The sequence below is a fragment of the Diuraphis noxia genome, unplaced genomic scaffold (assembly GCF_037042655.1).
Source record: "Diuraphis noxia isolate RWA-SAM2 unplaced genomic scaffold, SU_Dnox_SAM2 contig0005, whole genome shotgun sequence".
Classification (NCBI taxonomy): Eukaryota; Metazoa; Arthropoda; class Insecta; order Hemiptera; family Aphididae; genus Diuraphis; species Diuraphis noxia.
The window spans coordinates 13,054,479-13,076,947 of NW_028301715.1; the positions used below are offsets into that span (position 1 = coordinate 13,054,479).

At 29.5% G+C, this 22,469-nt stretch overlaps 4 protein-coding genes across 6 annotated transcripts in view; 1 reads left to right on the top strand and 3 right to left on the bottom strand.

The window, feature by feature from the left end:
• The window catches only part of LOC107163545 (A-type potassium channel modulatory protein KCNIP1-like), a 414,281-nt gene that overhangs the window by 100,124 nt on the left and 291,688 nt on the right, over window positions 1-22,469 (top strand). The window lies entirely within an intron of this gene.
• LOC149054925 (larval cuticle protein A3A-like) lies at window positions 587-1,560 on the bottom strand. The gene is made up of 2 exons (XM_089229348.1): window positions 1,413-1,560; window positions 587-1,220 (listed from the first exon to the last, which is right to left on the bottom strand). The coding sequence occupies exons 1-2, from the start codon at window positions 1,422-1,424 to the stop codon at window positions 762-764; spliced, it is 471 nt and encodes a 156-aa protein (XP_089085474.1). The 5' UTR covers window positions 1,425-1,560; the 3' UTR covers window positions 587-761.
• On the bottom strand, window positions 6,009-9,757 carry LOC149054926 (uncharacterized). Its single transcript, XM_089229336.1, has 2 exons — window positions 9,602-9,757; window positions 6,009-7,114 (listed from the first exon to the last, which is right to left on the bottom strand). Exons 1-2 carry the CDS (start codon window positions 9,611-9,613, stop codon window positions 6,347-6,349), a joined length of 780 nt encoding a protein of 259 aa, XP_089085462.1. The 5' UTR covers window positions 9,614-9,757; the 3' UTR covers window positions 6,009-6,346.
• Window positions 15,590-20,553, bottom strand: LOC107163549 (uncharacterized). Its single transcript, XM_089229330.1, has 2 exons — window positions 20,394-20,553; window positions 15,590-17,140 (listed from the first exon to the last, which is right to left on the bottom strand). The coding sequence occupies exons 1-2, from the start codon at window positions 20,403-20,405 to the stop codon at window positions 15,809-15,811; spliced, it is 1,344 nt and encodes a 447-aa protein (XP_089085456.1). The 5' UTR covers window positions 20,406-20,553; the 3' UTR covers window positions 15,590-15,808.

A 22,469-nucleotide genomic window follows, 5' to 3' on the forward strand; every position in this document is an offset into this window, starting at 1 on the left:
ATCATGCCATAACAGTCAATAATATCATTTCATACCATTTTTTTGTTGACTATATCGAGGTAACGGATATGGAACAGTGTACCACTATAAACGAAAACTATGTTTTAAAAATTAATTAATGCACTTAATATATTATTGCTGAGTACCTACATTGTGTAAACACAATTATTTAGTGTGTATATAAAAAATGAGGCTTCTGATTTATTTATAAATTTGTTAAAATGTAAATGATTATTTATAATATTCACATTTAGACAACACTCTTAAATCTTCTTTTCTATAATTAGCAGTTTTACTAATTTTATCAGTGGTTTATTGACTTTGATTGTTGGTGGTTGTATTTTAAAACAATAAAACCTATCACTCTATTGCTTATTATTCAAATACGTTTTTAAACTTATTTTCGGCATTTTTACAGTCTGATCAATAATTTTATTGATAACTCGTAATGCATAAAGCTTGGAAGAACTATAATATATTATACTCATGTATAACATATAATATGGCCATATTGATAAATAGATCCAAAAATGAATTATAATTCTTTGAGGAAAGTACGAGGAAATGAAAAAATATGCAAAAAATATATTATTTTTAATTCACTATTTATTTACAAAACAAACACATCGATGAAATGATACCATTGTACATAATATTTAGTCATTGAACAATGATGACGGATTGGCATATGATGACTAAACTACCGTCACAATCGGCGATGAGACTTTCGATTGGTGTGGGGTGGTGATTGGGAAAAGTTATTAGTACGCCTTGTACGGCGCTGGCTTGTAAGCCGGTGCTGAGTATGTGGGTGCTGAGTATGTGGGTGCTGAGTATGTGGGTGCTGGGTAAGCAGGTGCTGGGTAAGCTGGTGCAGAGTAAGCTGGCTTGTAGGCCGGAGCAGAGTTCTTGACTTCGGCGTTGAATCCGTTGTAGTCGTCAGCGGTGTACTCGACGGTGCGGGTGGAACCATCGGCTTCCAAAAGGCTGTACGATCCCTTGACGTAACCGTTGCCGTCGCTGTATTCGGATTGGCTCTTGACATCGTAGGTGTGTGGGTCGTTTACGCTGTATTCGAAGTTGTATGGTGTGGGTGCGTATGCGGGTTCTGGGGCGTAAGCTTTTGGTGCTGAGTAAGCGGGCGCAGAGTACGCTGGCTTGTAAGCGGGTGCGGCGTATTGGGCGAGAGCGGTGGCCACGCAGGCTGCGAAAATGATCATCTGAAAATAAAAACGTATTTTGTTACTAGCCGTCGAGAGAGTTAAAACTTAACTCCACAGAATCTTCAAATACGAACACAATAACATAAAATTATCATTATTATTGTTATAAAAATTGTTTTTTTTTTTTCTATGTATTTTTTGTTCGATCCGTATAAAGTGAAGTTTCGGGACGAACTTAAACTCTCATACCTTGACGGCCATTTTATATTTTCGTATTTGACGGTTTTTGAAATGTTCTATTGGCAGGTACGTATTTGCGTTGTATACGACTGATACTGTTCACTCTAGATTCTCCGTATTTATGTTGAACGGTTATTGTGACTTCATCCCTTCCAATCTTCTTATTTGCTAAACATTGTATATTACATTATGTTTTTACTATCATATATAGAACCGGTTATACAATATAGGTACATTATATATTTTTATTTTCGTACATTGAACACGGATGGTTACCGCCTTTACGCTAAAAAAAAACCTTTCCATTTAAGCGATATGGTACATTACATTTTTGTAACACTTTTACCTGTCTGAAAAATATTTGAAATCTTTATTTAAACACCACTGAAGTTCTAAATAAATATATATATATATATATTTATATATATTTTAATAAACTTTTTTTTAAATATCACATTTTGTTTTGATTTATTTTTTATTATATTGCATTAATGTATAATATCAATTTTATATTATGTATATATGTATTATATCTCATTGTATTAATCTGTAATTCTTGAGCTATAATAGTTTTATACTGAAAGTTCTTGATTAAAAAAATAATATATTTCTTGTTTTTTTTTTTTATAAATTGATGAGATAAACCATTATGGTCATAAACTTAGTACTCTAATACATATTATACTGATAAAATAAAGTATATAAGTATATTTTTTTTGTCATCAATTATTTTTTCAAGTACCTACCTAACTGTAAATAAAACATAAATTTAATAATAATTAAAAAAAAGTTTTAATAGCGTAATTTATTATTTTATTAACTTCTCGTACATGTTGTTGCTTGAACATTATTATTTTTTATTTTTTCTACTCTTGTACTTATTAATTAGTTATTGCATAAATATGTATCTACGTGGTTATATAAAATTAATTGTTTACGCCCGCTGTCTAAATTATAAAGTATAATGTTGTGCTCACATAGTTGCGGATTTCAAACTTATTTATTTATTATTTTACTTATAAAATGTAAGGCATTGGTAGGACTAACCATTATATGATTGATTCCCAATACATTTTGAACCTACATAAATAACGCACATAGATTACTTAAATATAATATTAATGTTTTTATTGTACCTGTAGGTACTACGTGTTGTATAGTAAATTAAAAACTACAATGTATTTTAATTCTTATATTTGTGTTGATCAAATATGATAATTGGCAATTATTATTGACGAACAATATACTCTTTCATTACTATTTATTTGCTTAAATTGTTTTAACATTGTTTCCTCTAGGAAGTATTGTTAAATAGTTTAATTGATATATAGTTTATTTATAGTGTATTAGGTATATTACTTATGTTATTGGTAATAGATAATAGTTTAAGTCTGAGTGATGAAAAATGAAGATTACTGATACACAATACTGACAGTATTTGATTGATAATATTTAATATAAAATATGCGTTTGAATACATTACAAAATATGAATTCATTATTTAAAGTTATAATTAATGCAATGCAATTGAGAGAGAGGTTTATGTATTTATATGTGTATGTATACGTATAGGTATAGGTAATAACGCCGATCACTGATAATATTATTTTTGACATATTAACACGATTAACACGCACACTAATTAATACATGATGTATGGATATTATGAACAAGTTGGTCAATACGCAATGGTTATGTTATAGCATATAAAAGTAATATAATATTATTATGTGAAGTAATTCATACGAGAATTATATAAAACTGAAATGTATCGCACATGCAGGTAAAAACATAAAGTTCACGAGTTGTTCATTGGAGTGGTGTATTACAAGACTATATTCGCAAATTGAGAGAGATATACCTAATGTTATTTAAGTGTAGTAAAAACTAAAAACATAAATTAAGAGTGTAAGACAGCACCTATATAAAGAGTTATTAAATTATGTTCACATTGAATAATAAATTCATCCAAATTATTTATTTCATGTTATTTTCATTTCAATGTGTAAAACAGGACACATTCTGTACTACATCAATGAAAATAGTTATATTATAATAAATATCCCGATAGCTGTAAATGAAAACTAAATGATCCGTACAAAAGTATATGAACAACAAAATAAAGCTTATAAATAAATCTCTTTCGTGAAACTTTGAACACCGAAACCTTTGAACCCTTTGTCGTTCGAGTTGAGTAAGCCAATGGAATAGGTATAAGTACCTAGACAAATTTCCTCGTCAGTCATCCTGCTTTTAAGGGATTAACATCCAATTCATGATATTTTCTAGTATAGACTTACAATTTTTTTTCTTTTTTTTGAACCTTCAGCAATAGCAACTTACAAATATTCCACGTATTCTAAATGATAAAATATTGATATGTTTTATTCTATTTTAAAATAAGATTTTTTTTTTTAAAACATTATAAATGTGAATAACTTAACGTTAATTAATCAAATTACCCATGTAATTATACATGTTTTAAATGGACAACTTACCACCAGCAAACATTAGTTTACGTACTTATTTATACCAATGGATAACAATTCGCTTAATTGAATAACATTTGTAATTTCTTAAAGACATTTAATGTAAACATATTTCATCTAAAAAAATATGTATTTCAGAATATTTCTTTATATTCTATAGTATTACGAAATGTAAATATTTATAATGTGCATTTATACATTATCTTCCATGTTTGTGCCAGTCTCCAGATTCATCGAACAAGTTCCTATATATTTACATCTAACCCACCACATGCCTAAAGTTTAAAATTAGTATATGGGAGTTTAAGTTTTAAAGTATTATTTAATAATATCTAAGAATTGTCTCTTAAAGTTTCAAGGAATTCAAAAACTATTGATATATTTTTTGTATCTTGAACCTAGGTAAACCAAAAAATACCATGTGAACTATACATTAGTACCTATGTCAAAATAACATTAGTAACTGTGTCAAAATATAAATAAATAAAAGAATATATATCACAGGAACAAAAAAGTGGAACTTTTCGTTTGTACAATAATATACAAAGCGTAACAAAAGTAACAGACTAGTGTAATTAACTTACAGTCAAATAGCTGTTGTCGTTATTAATATTAAAATGTTTTGTTATGAAATATAAATAATTAAAAAAATTATGATAGTTAAATAAAACAAAATTTATTAGAATAGCATTTATTAAATACCTAGTTAATAACTATTACATCTGTCAGTTGTTTTTGTTACACTTAGAAATCTGTATACAATTTGCTATTAATTAATAATAACATAATAAGATAGGTAGTTATGTGATAATTATTGTCTGTAAAACAAACAAGAATATAGTAATAATATAGTATACATATTTAAAATATAGAACGTATTATACAACATATGATTTTAAAAAGTTGATTGATTATTTTTAATGATACATAATAAAGTTATTCTGTATGGTCGTATGAAGCCATAGGTAATATTATAAATTTTCAAGATGACTAAACATTCATCCAAGCTGTCGATCTTTTAAAATAATTACATAATTATTAGCATAGGTACATTTTAACAGACTCTCATCATTTATGCATTTGGAATAAGAAAATATAAAAAGTTACACATAAGGTCGATGGAATTTCAACCTACTGAATTGGGTGTGTTTGCATGTATGCATTTTTGTTCATTTTGCGTAAGAATGTTGCGCGGCATATACTTAAATATTGCCTCGAAGTGATCTTCTATGCATACCTATATATATATATATTGATTTAAACTTGCATATATAAATGTTCTATTTGCGTTTATTAACCTATTTCTATTACGTAAAATTGTTTTAATTTACATTTAATTCTGTCTCTATCTTTAAAATCCGACCTCACCGTGACGATATACCTATTCTGTCGAATCGATCAGAATCACAGACGTTAACACATACTATTTATACCATATTATATAATGTTATGTTGATATTTAATTAAAAGATCTACACATTATTATTATCATCATCACTTCAATGCGTCATTGTCCAAAGTAGATATGAATAACGACATATATTTATGTTGTAAATTTTAATGCATTAGTTGAGATGATACGTCTGTGGATTCGGAGCTCTCATTATAATTTATTTATAAATAACTTTATATTTATAACTTTCATTATAATTATACATTCGCATGTAATTGTTTTTTTTTCATTCGATTCGAACGCAATTATTATACAATATAGGTATAATAATATACGAATATGCGCGTATATGGTGCACGCGTATCATATGGAGTGGTTTTAGGCTATTACCACAGCATGTCTAGAGAGCCGGTCGTCTATCCATAACCGTAACCTTTCTAAAACAAATGGCTGTCACACAATGACGACAGATTTCGTAAACTTTATTGTTTCGGTTTTCTTTCCCGACCGCCTACGCTGATGGGTACACCTCTATATAATGTAATTATTACCATTATTTTATTATACGCGTATGTGTATCACGACGGGTGGCCGTTGCACGTGGTATGTTTCTCCGACCGGCCGATGCAAATCGTCAATAACTCTGCATGACGACGTGTGTATTAAAAGAAAACTCACATTGCAATATTAGATCGCAGTGGAGAAAAAAAAAATGCTAAACGGTTTATTTTTCTATAATATTTATTGGAGTAGGAAAAAAAACAGAAGTAACAAATAAATAGTTTGTAAACCATAAAAAATAAAATTAGGAAGACTTATACAACAAATAAATGATAATAATAATAATAATAATAATTTTTTTGTTACTAGTTCGTAAAACAGTTGTATCTACGTGCAGTACAAAACGGCGTAGCAACGATAGCACGTCACGATGTTCAATGTTCATTCTATATTACACAGTCGTAAATGTCATTAATATTATCATTACTTTTCGATGTTTGCCATTTGTTTTAGGCGACGCCTAACACAGTTATAGGGGAACAGTCATGGTGAGGGACTCGTTAGTAGGCAGGGCTCGGGTAAGCTGGGGCCGCTGGGTAAGCTGGCGCCGCTGGGTAAGCTGGCGCCGCTGAGTAAGCCGGGGCTGCTGGGTAAGCGGGGGCCTTGTAAGCTGGAGCGGCGGAGCCGTACGATGGAGTGCCTTCCTTCTTGACGACAGCGTTGAAACCGTATTCGTCAGCGGTGTATTCGACAATCCTTTTGGTTCCGTCTGCCTCGATAAGGCTGTAGTAACCTTTCACGTTCTTGCCGTCACTGTACTCGGCCTGACTTTTGACATCGCCAGTTTGGTAGTCGTTGACAGAGTAGTCAAAGCTGTATGGCTTAGCCGGGTACTCGGGTTCTTGCGATTTGTACGGTGCTGGTGCGGAGTAAGACGGTGCTGAGTAAGAAGGTGCTGAGTAAGACGGTGCGGAGTAAGACGGTGCGGAGTAAGACGGTGCGGAGTAAGAAGGTGCGGAGTAAGAGGGCGCTGAGTAAGAGTGCGCCGAGTAAGACGGAGCAGAGTAAGACGGTGCTGGTTTGTACGCTGGGGCTGGCTTGTATGCCGGGGCTGGCTTGTAGGCTGGGGCTGGGCTGTACGACGGAGCTGGACTGTACGATGGAGCTGGTTTGTAGGCCGGAGCTGAGCTGTACGACGGAGTTGGCGAGTATGTCGGAGCTGGCGAGTATGATGGAGAAGACGGACTCGACGGCGATGGGTACGATGGTACGGAGATAGGAGTGACGTTGGCGACCGACAATAATAAACATGCTGAAACTGCAAAAATCTAAAACACATAAATCATAAAACAATGAGTAATTTAAATTTATAAGGTTTAATTTCTTTTACTAGTCTATTCTGCAATTTCAGAATATTTCATTTTATACACATAACTATATATCTTTGTACATCGGTGTTAAGTTCAAATAAATTATATTTAAATAATGATTAAAAAAAATAATAGTAATAAATAAATACTACGGCGGGCGTTTAAAATATAATTTCGATCAAGTCCTTAAAAATACACATTAAAAAATATTTCGTTTTGTTTACTATTATCGGTAGAAAAAGTAACTGTGTTGACAAAAGACGTAAAAAATAATCATTGAGGTCGGATCTGTCATGCATATTAAATTGTATACGCACTACGCGCACATTGTAGTCAGGTATAAACACCAATAATGAATTACCATCTTTGTCGTCATGGTCTAATCTTATGTACGTTTAATAAATATAACTATTGAACATTAATTTAAAATACATTAAAACAGTATTGTGAACACCTCTTGTTTTAGGCAACCTTAGACAAACTTAGCGAACGAGGGGTAAACACGTTGTTAGGTACACTGTTTCATTGGAAAATAAATCACGGTAGATACAAATCCATAAAATATTATTTTTCATTCCACAAAGTGTTATTAAAATGATGTTATAGCGTCTACAATATTGGAATTTTTCTGTATCTATTTGGTTTGATCATTACTAGATCGAGAGCGAAAATTCCTTTATTGGAAACCCAACGCAAACACACTATGAGATCGCGTAATGTTGAGTATTTGTGTCACTTCAATTATTTCTCTGCGTACGACTGCTTGCATAATGCAGTGTCCACTTTTAAGATATTGAACATGAATTATATATTTATTTTATTTTTTTTTGAAAATGTTCTTAGTTCTTGGCTCAATTTCGTCTGATTTGTATAATATTTCCATAACTAGTTAGTACCTATTACAAGTCTTTCAGAATATGGTAATAGCCTAATAAATAACAGCTAAACCCGCCCTTATATATTAGCACCAATTATAGGTATAATATTTTATTGGAATACTTGTTAGTACCACTTCGTTTTTCAAAAATTTCGTTATTACCGTTTCCTATTAAAACACTAATTACATGACAGCATAACAGCAGAAGCCTTAAATTAAATAATCTTGGGTAATTTAATTTACTCATAACCTAAGAAAAATAATTATGTGGTTAAACATTTATAATATCTTATTCATTATATTGTTTGTTTTCTATAGAGATTTTTTTTGAAATAAATTTACTTATTCAAACATAAATAGGTTATTTAAATACTTTATGAGTTATGATAGAGTTATGACACATAGTGACTAGGTCTATGGTTCCCATCTAGCACTCATAATTATATAAAGTAAATGAAAATAATTAATTCAAACACGTGTGAGTATTATCACGACTGAATAATTTATGCTGAATAAAATTTAAAAGCAAGGAAATAAATATTCTTTATTTTTATGCAAAATAAATTACATATTACTAGGTATTTTGATTATTATGTAAAAAGTAACTTGATTTTGCAATTATTTTTTATTAGATGAAAAGGCTTCAACTACACAGGTTTTTATTATTACAACGAACATACATTTTATATTTATGTTCGTTATAATTTAAGTGTGTGGCATAATATTTTCTCGAAATGAAATAATTTTCATAAAAATAACCTTTTACTTAAAAAATAAACTAATTGGATATTTCTATCTTGTTACTTAGTTTTTATAATTGATTTTTCTGTCTATAAAGTACAGATACAAACTCAAATTCAACACGTTATGGTTGTATTATGAGTGTACATTTTGCTTTTGAATAATACAATAATCAATAGAAACTGTGAAATAAATCGAACTATACGCGTAAATAATTTTAAGATAGGTATAAAAAAAGAATAAGGTACAACACAAGTACGCAATTACATAAACAACATTAAAACAGAAACCGTTATCATTAATTGTAATCATTTAGTGATAAAAATATTATAATGTTTCCTTCTATGTTTTGTTTTAAATTTCACTTAAACTTGCATTTAAAAATCGCACAAGACTTTGTTCCTATACATAGCTGTAATATTATGTTGACACGATAAGTTTTTTTTTAGATAGAACGCATTTGGATATCTGCAGCTGACGGCGTGCATGTTATAAGAACGAGAGCATTACGTTATGTGGTGATGTGAGTTTGATCGAATTCTAAGTCGTAACGTCAATGTACCTACAGCGCCGAAGTCGTCTTTAAACCGGTCGAATTATTATTATTATGAACAATTTGTTTTTCCGCAATATATTTTTTATTCGTAATAATTACCGGGCAACTAACCATTACGCCTAATACCTAAAATAATATAATATAGATCCGTACTATTATACACCGAAATCAGAAAGTTTATATAATAGGCACTAATAAATAATAATATTGTCGTTGTATTGTGATAATGATATATTATCGCTATATGACATTACTCGTATATTATACTCACAGTGAACGCCATGGTTTGTTTGGTTTCTGTGTCCGGACCAGTTCACAGCACTTCGTCAGATGGGACAATATTACGTCGGCCACGCAGATTTCGGTTTATATAGGTTTAAAGTTGGGCACCTCACGTTTCGGATCGGGCGCGGCGTGGGGGTACCTATCTCTGTACCGTGCGCGATATACTCCACACGTCATATTATGGGTAGGTACACATAATAATATTATGTGCAACGCCGCCGCCGCCGCCGCCACCGCCACCGCCACTGCCAGTGGCGACACGCGGGCCGCAGACCGCAGCCACAGCCCTCGGGGGCTGCCAGCCAGAGGGAACGATACGAAGTCCGGGCTTTAATAACGATTGTAAATAATACATAACAGCGATAACATTATACCCATAATACGACGTGTTATATAGCTAAGAGTAGTATAGGTTATTAGGTATACCTATATAATATTATAAGTAGCATATTATATTATATTATGTTATAACATAATAGTAATAATAGCAAAGCCGATGACGTGTTGCGCATGACAGTGAGCGTGCGAAAAAAAAAATCTACCCAATATAATATCGTAGGTAACGTGGTAATTATTATTATTGTTATTCTGCGACGAAAACGTGTAGATATTATTGTATGCGCCACGCGGCTTTTGACGAAACAAATGTCAGCGCGACGGTTATTGTCGCGGCAATCGGGTCAAGACCGTTCGGGTTATGGGAACCACACAGTCGGAGAGCTTTGGGGCACCGACGATGACGACAAGTCGAGTACAACGGTATAGTATAACATAATGATATTATATCAGGTATATACCTATTGGTACTCACATTTTCCGTAATCACCTGCAGCCGCGGACCGCCTCGAGTTACCAGATTTGTTCATTTCGTACCTCGACAACGAGCCGTGGGCATTTTTTGTACAAGTCAATTTCACGACAACTTCGCGAGCACTCGTACACTACGCAGGCGTATATAGGTAATATTATGTATTATGATATTTTGATACCGAACTCGACGTCGGATAATTTTCTATTCATTCTTATTTCAAAACGATCAAATTAAATTTAAAAAAAAAAAAATCTTCATTGTTGTATATTATCCAAGAATAAGAGTGACTCATTCAATTTTATACGATTCTGACGATGCCAGACGGCCATGCTTTGTACACAAAAGTGTTCGGCGTGTAAAAAATACAGCACGAACGATCTCGATGTTATATGTTTTGCTTTTGAAAACTATCGAGAAATCTACAATAGATAAAAGCCTGCCTATATAAGCACAAACTGTTTCATAAAAATTGAAACCTACCACGTTGCAGCAATCGTAAAACCAATGATTTATTTATTGCTCTACTCAAAATTAAAAAATAAGCAAGACATGTTATATTTTGCAAGTGCATTAAGGTTCTTCCTCAATTTTTAATTGGCAATTAGATGAAAGTATTTGAAACGAGTTAAAATGTTAATTAAAAAAAAAAAAGCATAAGAAACAATATAAATTAATGATCGCATCTTTAACTTGAGATTTTCAATTCTTTTAGAAGATAATTGAGTATTTACAAATGATAATAATAACTATTATTCTATGATAAAAATATATACAAACCTGTGTTTAGATAATTTAATAATCGCACATCTCCAGGTTTAAATTTAATAATGCATCTGTTATTTTTTAAATTTAAAGTTGCAGTGTTCACTGCCCCGGACTTCTTTGAGGTATAGGTTTATTATTCAACCATTAGTAAGTTAGTTCTCACTTTTTTTCACCATGCTCAAGACCAACTTTTATGAGCAATTTCACTAATAGATATATTATAGTTTGGATAAATCTAAATGTAATATGTTTTGGATCTGTAATAACCTTGATGATTTCAACTTTAATTGTGATGACGTATCTAAGCTTTGACGTGTACACTTAAATATTACATAGTAATAGATACAATTATAATTCAACATGCCGTAAGCAATATTTAATTTTCAGTAAAAATAATAAATGACTATAGTGTGTAGAAAGATTTATTGTGTGATATCACTTATCCTTAAATTAAGCTTATAATAATTACAACTATAGAGTCATTATGGTTCACATTATTGACCTTAACGGACATTAATAAATATAATATTATTATTGTTACACCTTATGCTTTAGCGGAGCGTGCGCGAAACATTATACGATGCAGCTTTCCGCGGTAATAAATATTATGTCTCGTAACTTTACTGTAGATTAGGCATTTAACAGTGCTTATAATGGTGTATAAGTTATAGTATGGGTATCACTGTATCAGTTTCGTATGTACTACGTTTTACCAGTCCTTAGATCATATACTAGTAATTAGTATTTAATCTTAGTACCAGGCTATGGACTATGTTGACGTACTTAGTTTTTTTTAATTTTCCTGTGGTTCACGAAAAAATTGAAAAATACATAAAATATAGATATTAAAAAATACAAGCATGCATATAGTTATAACGATAAATCTTAATTTTTTTGGATGAATATTACTCTGTTTAAAATCATTATTCGTATGCGATGATTTATCATTTCAATAGTAGAGAACAAAGGCAGCCACTACTGTGGGATGTGACCCGTTCACTTCTAGAAACAAACAATTTTTTCACTAAATTTAATCACTAAAACAGAATCTATTGAGTTATATACCAAATTTATAAACTAGTAGGTGTCTACCGATATGATTTATGTATTTAAAAAAAAAAAAAAAATGATATAAAAAACTTTCTAGAAATTATTGAAAACAACACTCCACCAACATTCTATAAACAACGATTTTAAAGTATAACATTTCAAATACCTAATTATTGTTTGTAACTAGATAAATTAAAATAATTTATTCAAATTATCTGTAATTTTTTTCTCAACTAGTTTAAACAGTATAATATATTAAAGTAATTTTAATACGGGTAAAATATTTTATTGACTGGTAGTATAATATCATACAACATGGGCATATTATATTAAAAATATATCTAAAAGTCGACGTATAACTACGTTAGTTTGGATCTCACCACACAGTATCCAATTAAAGTTCTAGAGAAAGAAACCCTGGAGCTTATCCTTGAATACACTTGACATTTTATTCAATTAAAACTGCTATATGCTATTCATTATGTAATAAGCTAATATTTGTATCCTTTAATTCGAGATTTAAATTCACAATTCGTATTACGTATATTATACTTATAAATTACATAGATAGCTGGTAGTTAGTTTTTATAAATATACTTATTCCTATTCTGTGTATACAACATATTCATCACAATCATTATTGAAATTAAAACAGATAATTATTGTTTATTGTGGTACTCAATATTTTTATTTCGATATTATTTTTTTTAAATTATCTATAATAATATATAAAAGCATGCCCACATAGAAATATATAATTAAATTTACAAATCGTATAAATCGAGTCTCTCATCATAATTTAATTTACCTCAACAGATATCAGATCTGGTGTTATTTTGAAAGCAATGATAAATCATGATATACTACACAAAGATTTTGAAGCACTTTTGTCTCGGTGAAAGTGTTTTTCGGGTTCTTCTTTTTTGCAATTTGACAAAAACCTCACCAAAAGCTTCATTTTTCAGAAGAGTAGAAAGAAATAATAATAAATTTGGAAAACTACATTGTTTGAAGTATCATAGTATGTGTTCATTTTTTAATATTAGAGAAACTATATGAACATTTTGAAGCGGTTTTACTACACTCTAAATTATTTTTCAGAAAAAAAAGCAAACCTTAATATTATTCTCTTGCTCATAATACAAATTTCACTTTGTTAATAAAATATTTTTACAGTTATTAAAGTCGATGAAATCTATAAAATTACCAGTTATAACTTTCGTATGACAGTTTATCATATTATTAGTGAACTTTTGAAACTACAAAACTAGGGATGACTTACCTCCCTAATAGCTTAATTGTGTTAAATATTATTGTGTAATAATTTGTTTAGATTTTTATAATTTATAATACATTGATTTGAGATCACACTTTATCAAAAATTTCACTTGATGAACTAATAAGTTACACAAATATTGCTGTGCAATTGGTATGTTAAATATCCAGTTTACAAATGACTAGTAGGTATTAAATACTAAACATATAATTAACATAATAATATAATATTATACCTACTACCTAGTAGGTACCTACACTTTAGTCAGGACGTTCTGAGAAGTTTATTTCATGAGCGCATTATATTTTAAATTGTAATTCAATTATCAGTTTGTACGATACTTTGATTTAATATAAAATAATAGTTGTAGTTGTATATTATAATAATATACAGTAATAACTGATATATAATTTTAGAACATACATTTATAGTGATAAACTGTATTGATATTCACTATTCAGTGTTGCTAAACAAATTTTTCATGCACTAGTTGTTTGTATCTTATAATACAACATCGTCAAACGGTAAACGTTTAAGATTTAGCATAATATGTTACTACGTGAGTAATTCTGATGATGAACTCCAAAGTATGTTTAGAAATGTTACGTGCCTACCTAGTATACTTATCTATTATATTATTTTGTTATACAAAGATAACATGGATACTGTTAAGAAAAATTATGCAATAATTTTAGTGCCATAAAAACTTAGTAATTGCAGCTTGTAATAGTTTTTTAAAGTTATAGTTTACGATATTTCTGAACGTTGGGGTTTAAATTAATTTTTATTTATGTCTTGTTTGTAACGTACCCACTCATAAGAAGAAAAATAATAAAATGAATTTCAATTTAATTATTTTAAATTTCGTATTTTTAATTTCGATTCATTATTAATAATCACGACTTTGAGCAAACTAAGGATGAATTTTTGTTTTAAATTACTTATTTTTAATTTTTGTTTTACCCTTTACCATGTTTTTTTCTTATAGACGATTCAAACCGATCAATTAAATTAATATTTTAACTTCGATCACATAACATAAGTCTTGACAAAATAATTGTAATAAATTATTAATAATTGTATCTAATTTAGAAAATAATTAATTTCAATGTAATTTACCTATAAGCTTAAGTAGGTACATACATAAGAATAACATCGGACAGTTTAGTCGTAAACCCAGTTTAAGAAGATTTCGACCATTATTGTGACTGATTTGAAATTTTGAACTTTGTTGTGTTATATTGTTTTATTTTTATAATGAAGCTATTAAAGCTCGAAACTAAAATTATTGAAAACCTAAAAGCTAAAAGCTAAAAAAAATAAGCTTAGTCATGCTACTCATTGCTAACCAACTAAGTTATGGCTCTACATCATAAACATAATTAATAATAATGTACATTTTTTTTTTATTGGCTCTTAGTATATAATTGTATAAACCAAGATTGTATTTTGAATCAAACTATTTTGTGTAAATTACACAATAAGTATCGTAGACGCTATACTAAAAGGGAAATGGTGGTGCAAAATATCGCATTATTATATATGTATATTATATAGAAATTCAAACCCAGTTTTTGCTGTCATTTGAATAACAAAGCCATAGCTCAAGAGATTTGCGGGGGCGACCAGATGAGTAGTAAAAAAAAATCCATTTCTGTTCATTATTTCATTTTTTTTTCTTGGTTTCGGTACATACAGTCAGCAAATTTTCCTTTGTAAGAATTTTCGATAGTATCTCATACAACATGAACTGTTTTAATATTATGTCAAGAGCACACTGTTTAAAAAAAAAAAAATTATTTACGAACAAACGTTCAAATATCTATACAATTTCTATAGAATTGTTTTTATTCCCTCTGAAAGTACACGATTCTTAATAATTACGCAATTAATAATTTATGCGATAAAATGTGAGTATAAATAAATAATAATGATATCAGGATCAACTTTTCTCATTAATGTGATTCCAATTGACACCGAAATTCATAAATCACATCATAATCACGTTTGATAGAAGGAAGCGTTTAAACAAAAACGAATGTTTTTAAATTTTTAAAAAATACAATAAAAGCTAATTTGAGAAATAACATATATTTAATAAAATACAAAAATTATGATTGATTAATAATCACATAATTATTAAAAAACAAATACAAATTATAATCTTTTGTACTTTTGTTTAAATATTTAAAGGAGCATAACAGTTAAGATGCAACATTTATGATGTGGTGTTTGAAATTGAGTTGTAACATTATTTCACTTTATATCGTGGTTGATAAGTAGTGAAATAATTAGTACGACGGAGCTTCGTATTCCTGAGATTGTTTGGCTGGGGCACCGTATGAAGATTCTTGTTTGTTGTAAGCAGGTGCGTTATAAGAAGGTTGTGCACCGTATGAGGATTCTTGTTTATTGTATGAGGGTGCGCTGTAGGCAGCTGGTGCAGATTTATAAGTTTGAGAGTCCTTGTTGTACGCTGGAGCTGCTTTGTTGTAACCTTGAGCTTCTTCTTTTTTAACGTCCGCGTTAAATCCATTTTCATCTGCGGTATACTCGACAGTTCTACGGGAACCATCAGCCTCCAATAAAGTGTAGTATCCTTTTACGTGGTATCCGTCACTTTCTTCCTTTTGGCTTTTGATGTCATATGTATGTTCGTCATTCACGCTGTATTCAAATTTGTACGGTTTGGGTGCGTAAGATTCTTCAGCGTGAGCTTTTTGACTTGGGTAAGATGGGTAGGTCGATTCGGATTGATATGGTTTGGTATTGTATGACGGATTGGGAGCTGAGTATGACTGTGGCTTGGCTTCGTATGAGGGAGCTGAGTATTGTGATACTGGGTATTTGGATTGTTCATAGGATGCAGACGGAGCAGAATAAGATTGTTGCTTACCATAGGCTGGAGCAGAGTAAGAAGGAGCTGAGTAAGATTGTTGTTTACCGTAAGCTGGAGTAGAGTAAGAAGGAGCTGAGTAAGATTGGGCATTATAAGAAGGAGCGGAATATGATTGGGGCTTGCTATAAGCTTGAGGTGCTGAAGAATATGTAGAAGCAGAGTACGATGGTGCGGAGTATGATGGAGCAGAGTTTGATGGTGCTGAGTATGACGGGGCTGAGTACGACGAAGGAGAAGAGTAAGCTTGTGGCTTGCCATAAGCTGGAGAAGAATATGAAGGAGCAGAGTAAGAAGGTACGGAATACGATGGAGCTGAGTATGAAGAAGGAGAAGAGTATGATTGTGGAGCAGAATAGGATTGAGGCTTGGGGCCATATGACGGAGCTGAGTATGAAGAAGGAGAAGAGTAAGCTTGTGGCTTGCCATAAGCTGGAGAAGAATATGAAGGAGCAGAGTAAGAAGGTGCGGAATACGATGGAGCTGAGTATGAAGAAGGAGAAGAGTATGATTGTGGAGCAGTATAAGATTGAGGCTTGGGGCCATATGACGAAGCTGAGTATGAAGAAGGAGAAGAGTATGATGGTGGAGCAGAATAAGATTGAGGCTTGGGACCATACGATGGAGAAGAATGTTCTTTCTGTTCATATCCAGACGAATATGAAGGTGAGCAATCTAATCCAGCAATGATGTTGGCTTGAATGGCCAAACAGGCTAAGATTAAGGCCTGTAAAAATTAAAAATCTAATAAATCTAATGCTTTTGTATTATGATTTATAATTATAATTCATAATCTACTATAATACTAGTATTATCCCCTAAACAATTTTAATTTTTAAGGCCTGTTTTTTTTTTCAAACAATATAGGCAAATTTATGATAATATAAAGCCAATATATTATTTTAAAAAACATTCAAGTAGAAAATAGAATATTAACAAAATACAAAATTTAAAACGTTAATATGGTTCAAATCTAACAATAACCACAAATATCATACATAATATATTATATGTTTTATTTAATGACATTTTATGTCAAACCTATACATTATCTATATATTTTTATAAACCATAGTTATATAATATTGCATTTCTAGATATAATATTAATCACTACATTGAAGTTATGCAACGAAAATGATTTAATAACGTGTTGTGTCAATGAAAAAAATATAAATTAGTGGTTTTGCCGTTTTCGATATTAAACTACAAAACACATGACTGAGTATTGATTCAATTAAAGATAATTTCTAAAAAAACTTCAAATAAAAAAAATTGATTTAAACAGGAGATGAGACAACATTAAGTGTATAAAATATAAATATATCATTCATAACTATTTCATTTAATTGTATTCTCCCTTCTGTTAAAAAAAAAAAAAAATGCCAATATTAAATTTAGGTTAAAACTAAGACTGGTTATTGTTATCAAACGCAACGAAAATTTAAAACTTTAAAATGTTAGCAATACGTTAAAAAATTTAATAGTTTTCAAGTTCCTGGGTATTTACAATACTACATTGTATCAATAGATATATATTATCAATGGAACATAATATTAGCCACCTTATTAAGGCAAAACGTATTTGATAAAAACGAAAGCGCACACCAACACTCTATGACAGATGTATATCAGTGGTACATGAAAACCGGTTCGGAGTCGACTTCTATGTGTTACAGTCGGCATGGAATGAAAAGAAAAAAGCCGACTGTCAATACGATATGTATATAGGATACTATTATACCCATTACCTACCTACCTGCTTTGACTTCACTTACTCTGTACATTATTATACAACACTGTACAGTAACTAGCAAAATAATATCACTGGTAAATTAACAAAATAATAATAATAATTAGGAATGATTGAGGAGACTTAAGTGCAGTTCTTTTTTTTTTAAGTATTTAAATGAAATATAATATAATAACGCGTATAATATTTGAGCCAATGTTTTTGGATTATTTGAGCCGAAATCAAATCATTATTATTATCATCATTAGTCATTCATGATACGCGTTTTTTATTACATTAAATTATTTATCCACCACGTTTTCTACCTAGACGAATTAAGTATAGATACAGAATATTGTTTAAGTTCGAGTAAAATCATTGACGTATCCGTATATAAATATACACACTAATCTAACCGTTATATACCAACCGGTTGGTTAATACTACTAGTTTTTAATCTGTTGCAATTATTTTATATGAGCGATAAATTTATTTACGCGTCCCTACTAAAGCTGGATGAAATTATTTATATTAGTTATTACCTAGCGTCATCAATTTATGAGTATAGGGACGGTGGGAAAAATGTCTTAGCGGTGTGTCATTTAAAAATATTGCTACTCATGTTTTGTGCACACGATCGCATTTTATTAACAGAGAAAATATGGTTTCTAAAAATTGTGACTATGAAGTATTTTTTTTTTATATGTATAAATTTAAATATTATAAATAAAACTCTTATAGTATAATATGTACGGTTATTGTGAAAGTAAAATTTAAACCTGAAATCAATAATAATTATCGTTTTGGCCTTGTTACAGTTTTTTTTTGTTTGTGACAAATATTGTCCTCTAACTGAAGGGTTTATCATTCGGTCACGTATATTAAATACCTGCGTAAAACATAATAATATTATGTAAACATTAAAATATATTTCATTGTTCAAAAAAAAAAAGTAAGGCGTGCCCTTAACATGTTTATTTTAACTTTATAAGAATATTATATTTTAATGAAAATTGATAAAAAAAATCGATTTAAAGCATTGATCGTTTGATCTTGGCACCGTTATAATATAATATATGAGTTCATATTAATTGTATTGTGTTTATAATAATAAGTATACCGATTCCTACAAAAAACTGTTCAAATTATTATTCAGATTAAACATACGAGTAAATGGATTTTATTGAATAGAATATCTTATTTATAAAAAAATATTTTAATCAAATTGTATCTACATAATTATAATTAGTATTTTTCAATAATTAATATTGGTATGCTTGTGATTCAAAAAGAAATTTGTCAACGCACAGTTTTAAAATTTTAATGATACGATTTATCCAAGTAGATACATCAGATATTATATTATGCACCTAAGTTTGTGTATTTTTTATAAATTCATGAAAATCCAATTTTCAAAATTAAAGTTAAAATTAAAGATTATCTTAATTGAAATTTTGTATTCAATAATTTAAACGTATGGCAACTTTTGTTATTTATGTACTGTTAGTTTAATCATTTTCTGTATGCCGTGAAAATCTCGAGTTTAATTGCAGATATAACATGATAAAACTTTCAAAACCTCAAAATATAATTTTTATATTTTACATATAATTTAATATAAGAAAAATTATGTATGTTTTATTGAAATAATCTCCACACTGATTATTTTGATTTTAATTTTTCAAAATTTGTTTAAAAAATATAGTTAAAAGTGATGATTAAAAAAAAAATTGAATAAAAAACATTAGTTACATAGCATAAAAATAGTGTGTTGGACGTTAGTATAATATTATTTTACTAACTAACAATTCTGCCATTAAAGATGTATTTAAAATAATATCATGTTGAGTAAATGTCTCCTATAAAATCGTGTAGGTACCTAAATAAATTGTGTAGATGTTCCCGAAAAAAAATTAAATTAAAACAAGTCACGAAATACATTTATAACTATTGATGTGCTAAATAGGTTAGGTACCTATCCCGTCTAGTAAGACAATAAATTGGAGTTGTTTGTTCATTTTGTCAGAAGTTACCTAATTAAACAATAATTTGTTTCGTGTTATTGCGCATTGTAAAGAAGTCGTGCAATTATGTACATGAGCACTAAAAATTTCATAGCGTATCAAACGCCATTTTTAAATATTTATTTCGTAAAAAAAAACCGTTAAAATATAATAACTTCACCAAACTGCACAAGTCTACGAATAAACCGTATACCTATATAAAATATAATTTAATTCAACACTTACTTTGGCTGCCATTGTGTGGATAAGTTTGTTTGATATACGATAATATTATAATAATTGTATGATGATCGCTGATCGAACTGACAGATTATAATAATACTATTGACGATCGATCCGAAATTTATATACTATAAAAATATAGTCGTCGGCCCTACTTCGGACACCCTTAGGATGGGTACGTAATCTATAATTACGTCCGTATAGGATAAACAACATAATTTTCGGAGAATATCGTATATCGATCAAAGCCGTGGTGTGCAGTCAATCTGCGTAACTGTCGCCCGGGGCTAATAATTGGCCAAACGGTTCATCCCCGCCAGTAATAAAACAGTAATAAAACGGTATTAATATCAATTATAATAACAAGACGTAATAGTAATGAAAATTGTTAATCAAAACTAAATTGGTCGTATAATTTGTCAAAAGAAATCGACGGGCACAACCACTTTCGCCCCGTTTTATTATGGAGGTAGGTATCTGTTTATTTAGACGCCGTATAATTGCATGGACATACCACATACCTACGTAATGTTTGTGGAAAAGTGTTTGCCACTATCGCATAAATGTTATACTTAATGTTGTTTATTATGTATGTTTATCGCATATATTTATGTTTTCAATTGAATACAGGTAACCTAATAGTGTAGTTTACGGCGTAGGTATCTATAACACAAGCTTGAGGCATCAGCAACGGACGAGACTCAGTATCTGACCTAGTTTGAATTGTTTTGCACTATTATTGGCCCGTCGAAGGATATCAGATCTATATTCTATATACACCACCACATCGATGTCAGCCTCATATTTTCAATTAAATTTTTTTTTACATTTTTATAATTATCCGGTTTAATAATCTATGTAGGTGTAATGGATCGCAATAATCAGCGATTATAGCACAATTTTTAAGTATTTATGACACTTTGAAATGTTGTAAATTAATCATACTACATAGTTATAATCTTATTGTTTGTAAACAGATAATACAGTAATAACTGCCAAATGAAGTTGTTTATTGACTTATCAAACGTAGTATACTATTATTTATTACATACAATTATTATTATCTTATAATGTACAATTATCATTTAAACATTTAAAAATAAATAATTACATCAACTGGAATAAGTACATACTACCTACTCTACATTCTAACTCACTGTCATAAAAAAAATCCAATATTTCTTTAATTAATATAAAATTCCTTATAAGTCTTTATTATTGACTCAAAGATGAACACAATATTATGACATTTATTTTTATTCAGCCTGGTTAAAGTTTTTTTTTTTAGTATTGCGGGATTCATTTGTCATAATATCTAGAACGGAACATACAGGGTGTCTCACAGAGATCTTACATTCTGACAAATCAAATAACTTTTGTTCTTATCAATATTTTTAAAAATATCTTTTAATATTCTTTTATAATTCATAGACACTTGCGCTACATTTTTAGAATACATTTTTTATTTTTTAATACTGAAAATAAAAAACTTAAAAATTAATAAAAATTTTTTTCGAAATATTCAATATAGCCAATTTGTAAATCTGATTTTTAGAAAAATGTATATGGTAAAAACACTTATTTAAATCAAATGGCTGATTTTTTACAATTTTTTTAAATATCAATATTTTTGTTAAGTAAATTACGATATAGTTTATGTTAGAAACCTTGTAATTTCAAACAATAATAAAGTTTTTTAAAAATATTTTATAAGAACATTTTTAAATAAGTGCATGTTAAAATCTAATTATTTTTTTTATTGTATTTATTTTAATAATATGTGATGTATAAACTATAAATTACTATAATTTACCTAACGAAAATATTGATATTTAAAAAATTGTAAAAAATCAGCCTTTTGACTTAAATAAGTGTTTTTACCATATACATTTTTCTGAAAATCAAATTTATAAATTGGCTATATTGAATATTTCGAAAAAAATTTATCAATTTTGAAGTTTTTTATTTTCAGTATTAAAAAATAAAAAATGTATTCTAAAAATGTAGCGCAAGTGTCTATGGATTATATTTAAAAGAAATTTTTAAAAAATATTGATTAGAACAAAAGTTATTTCATTT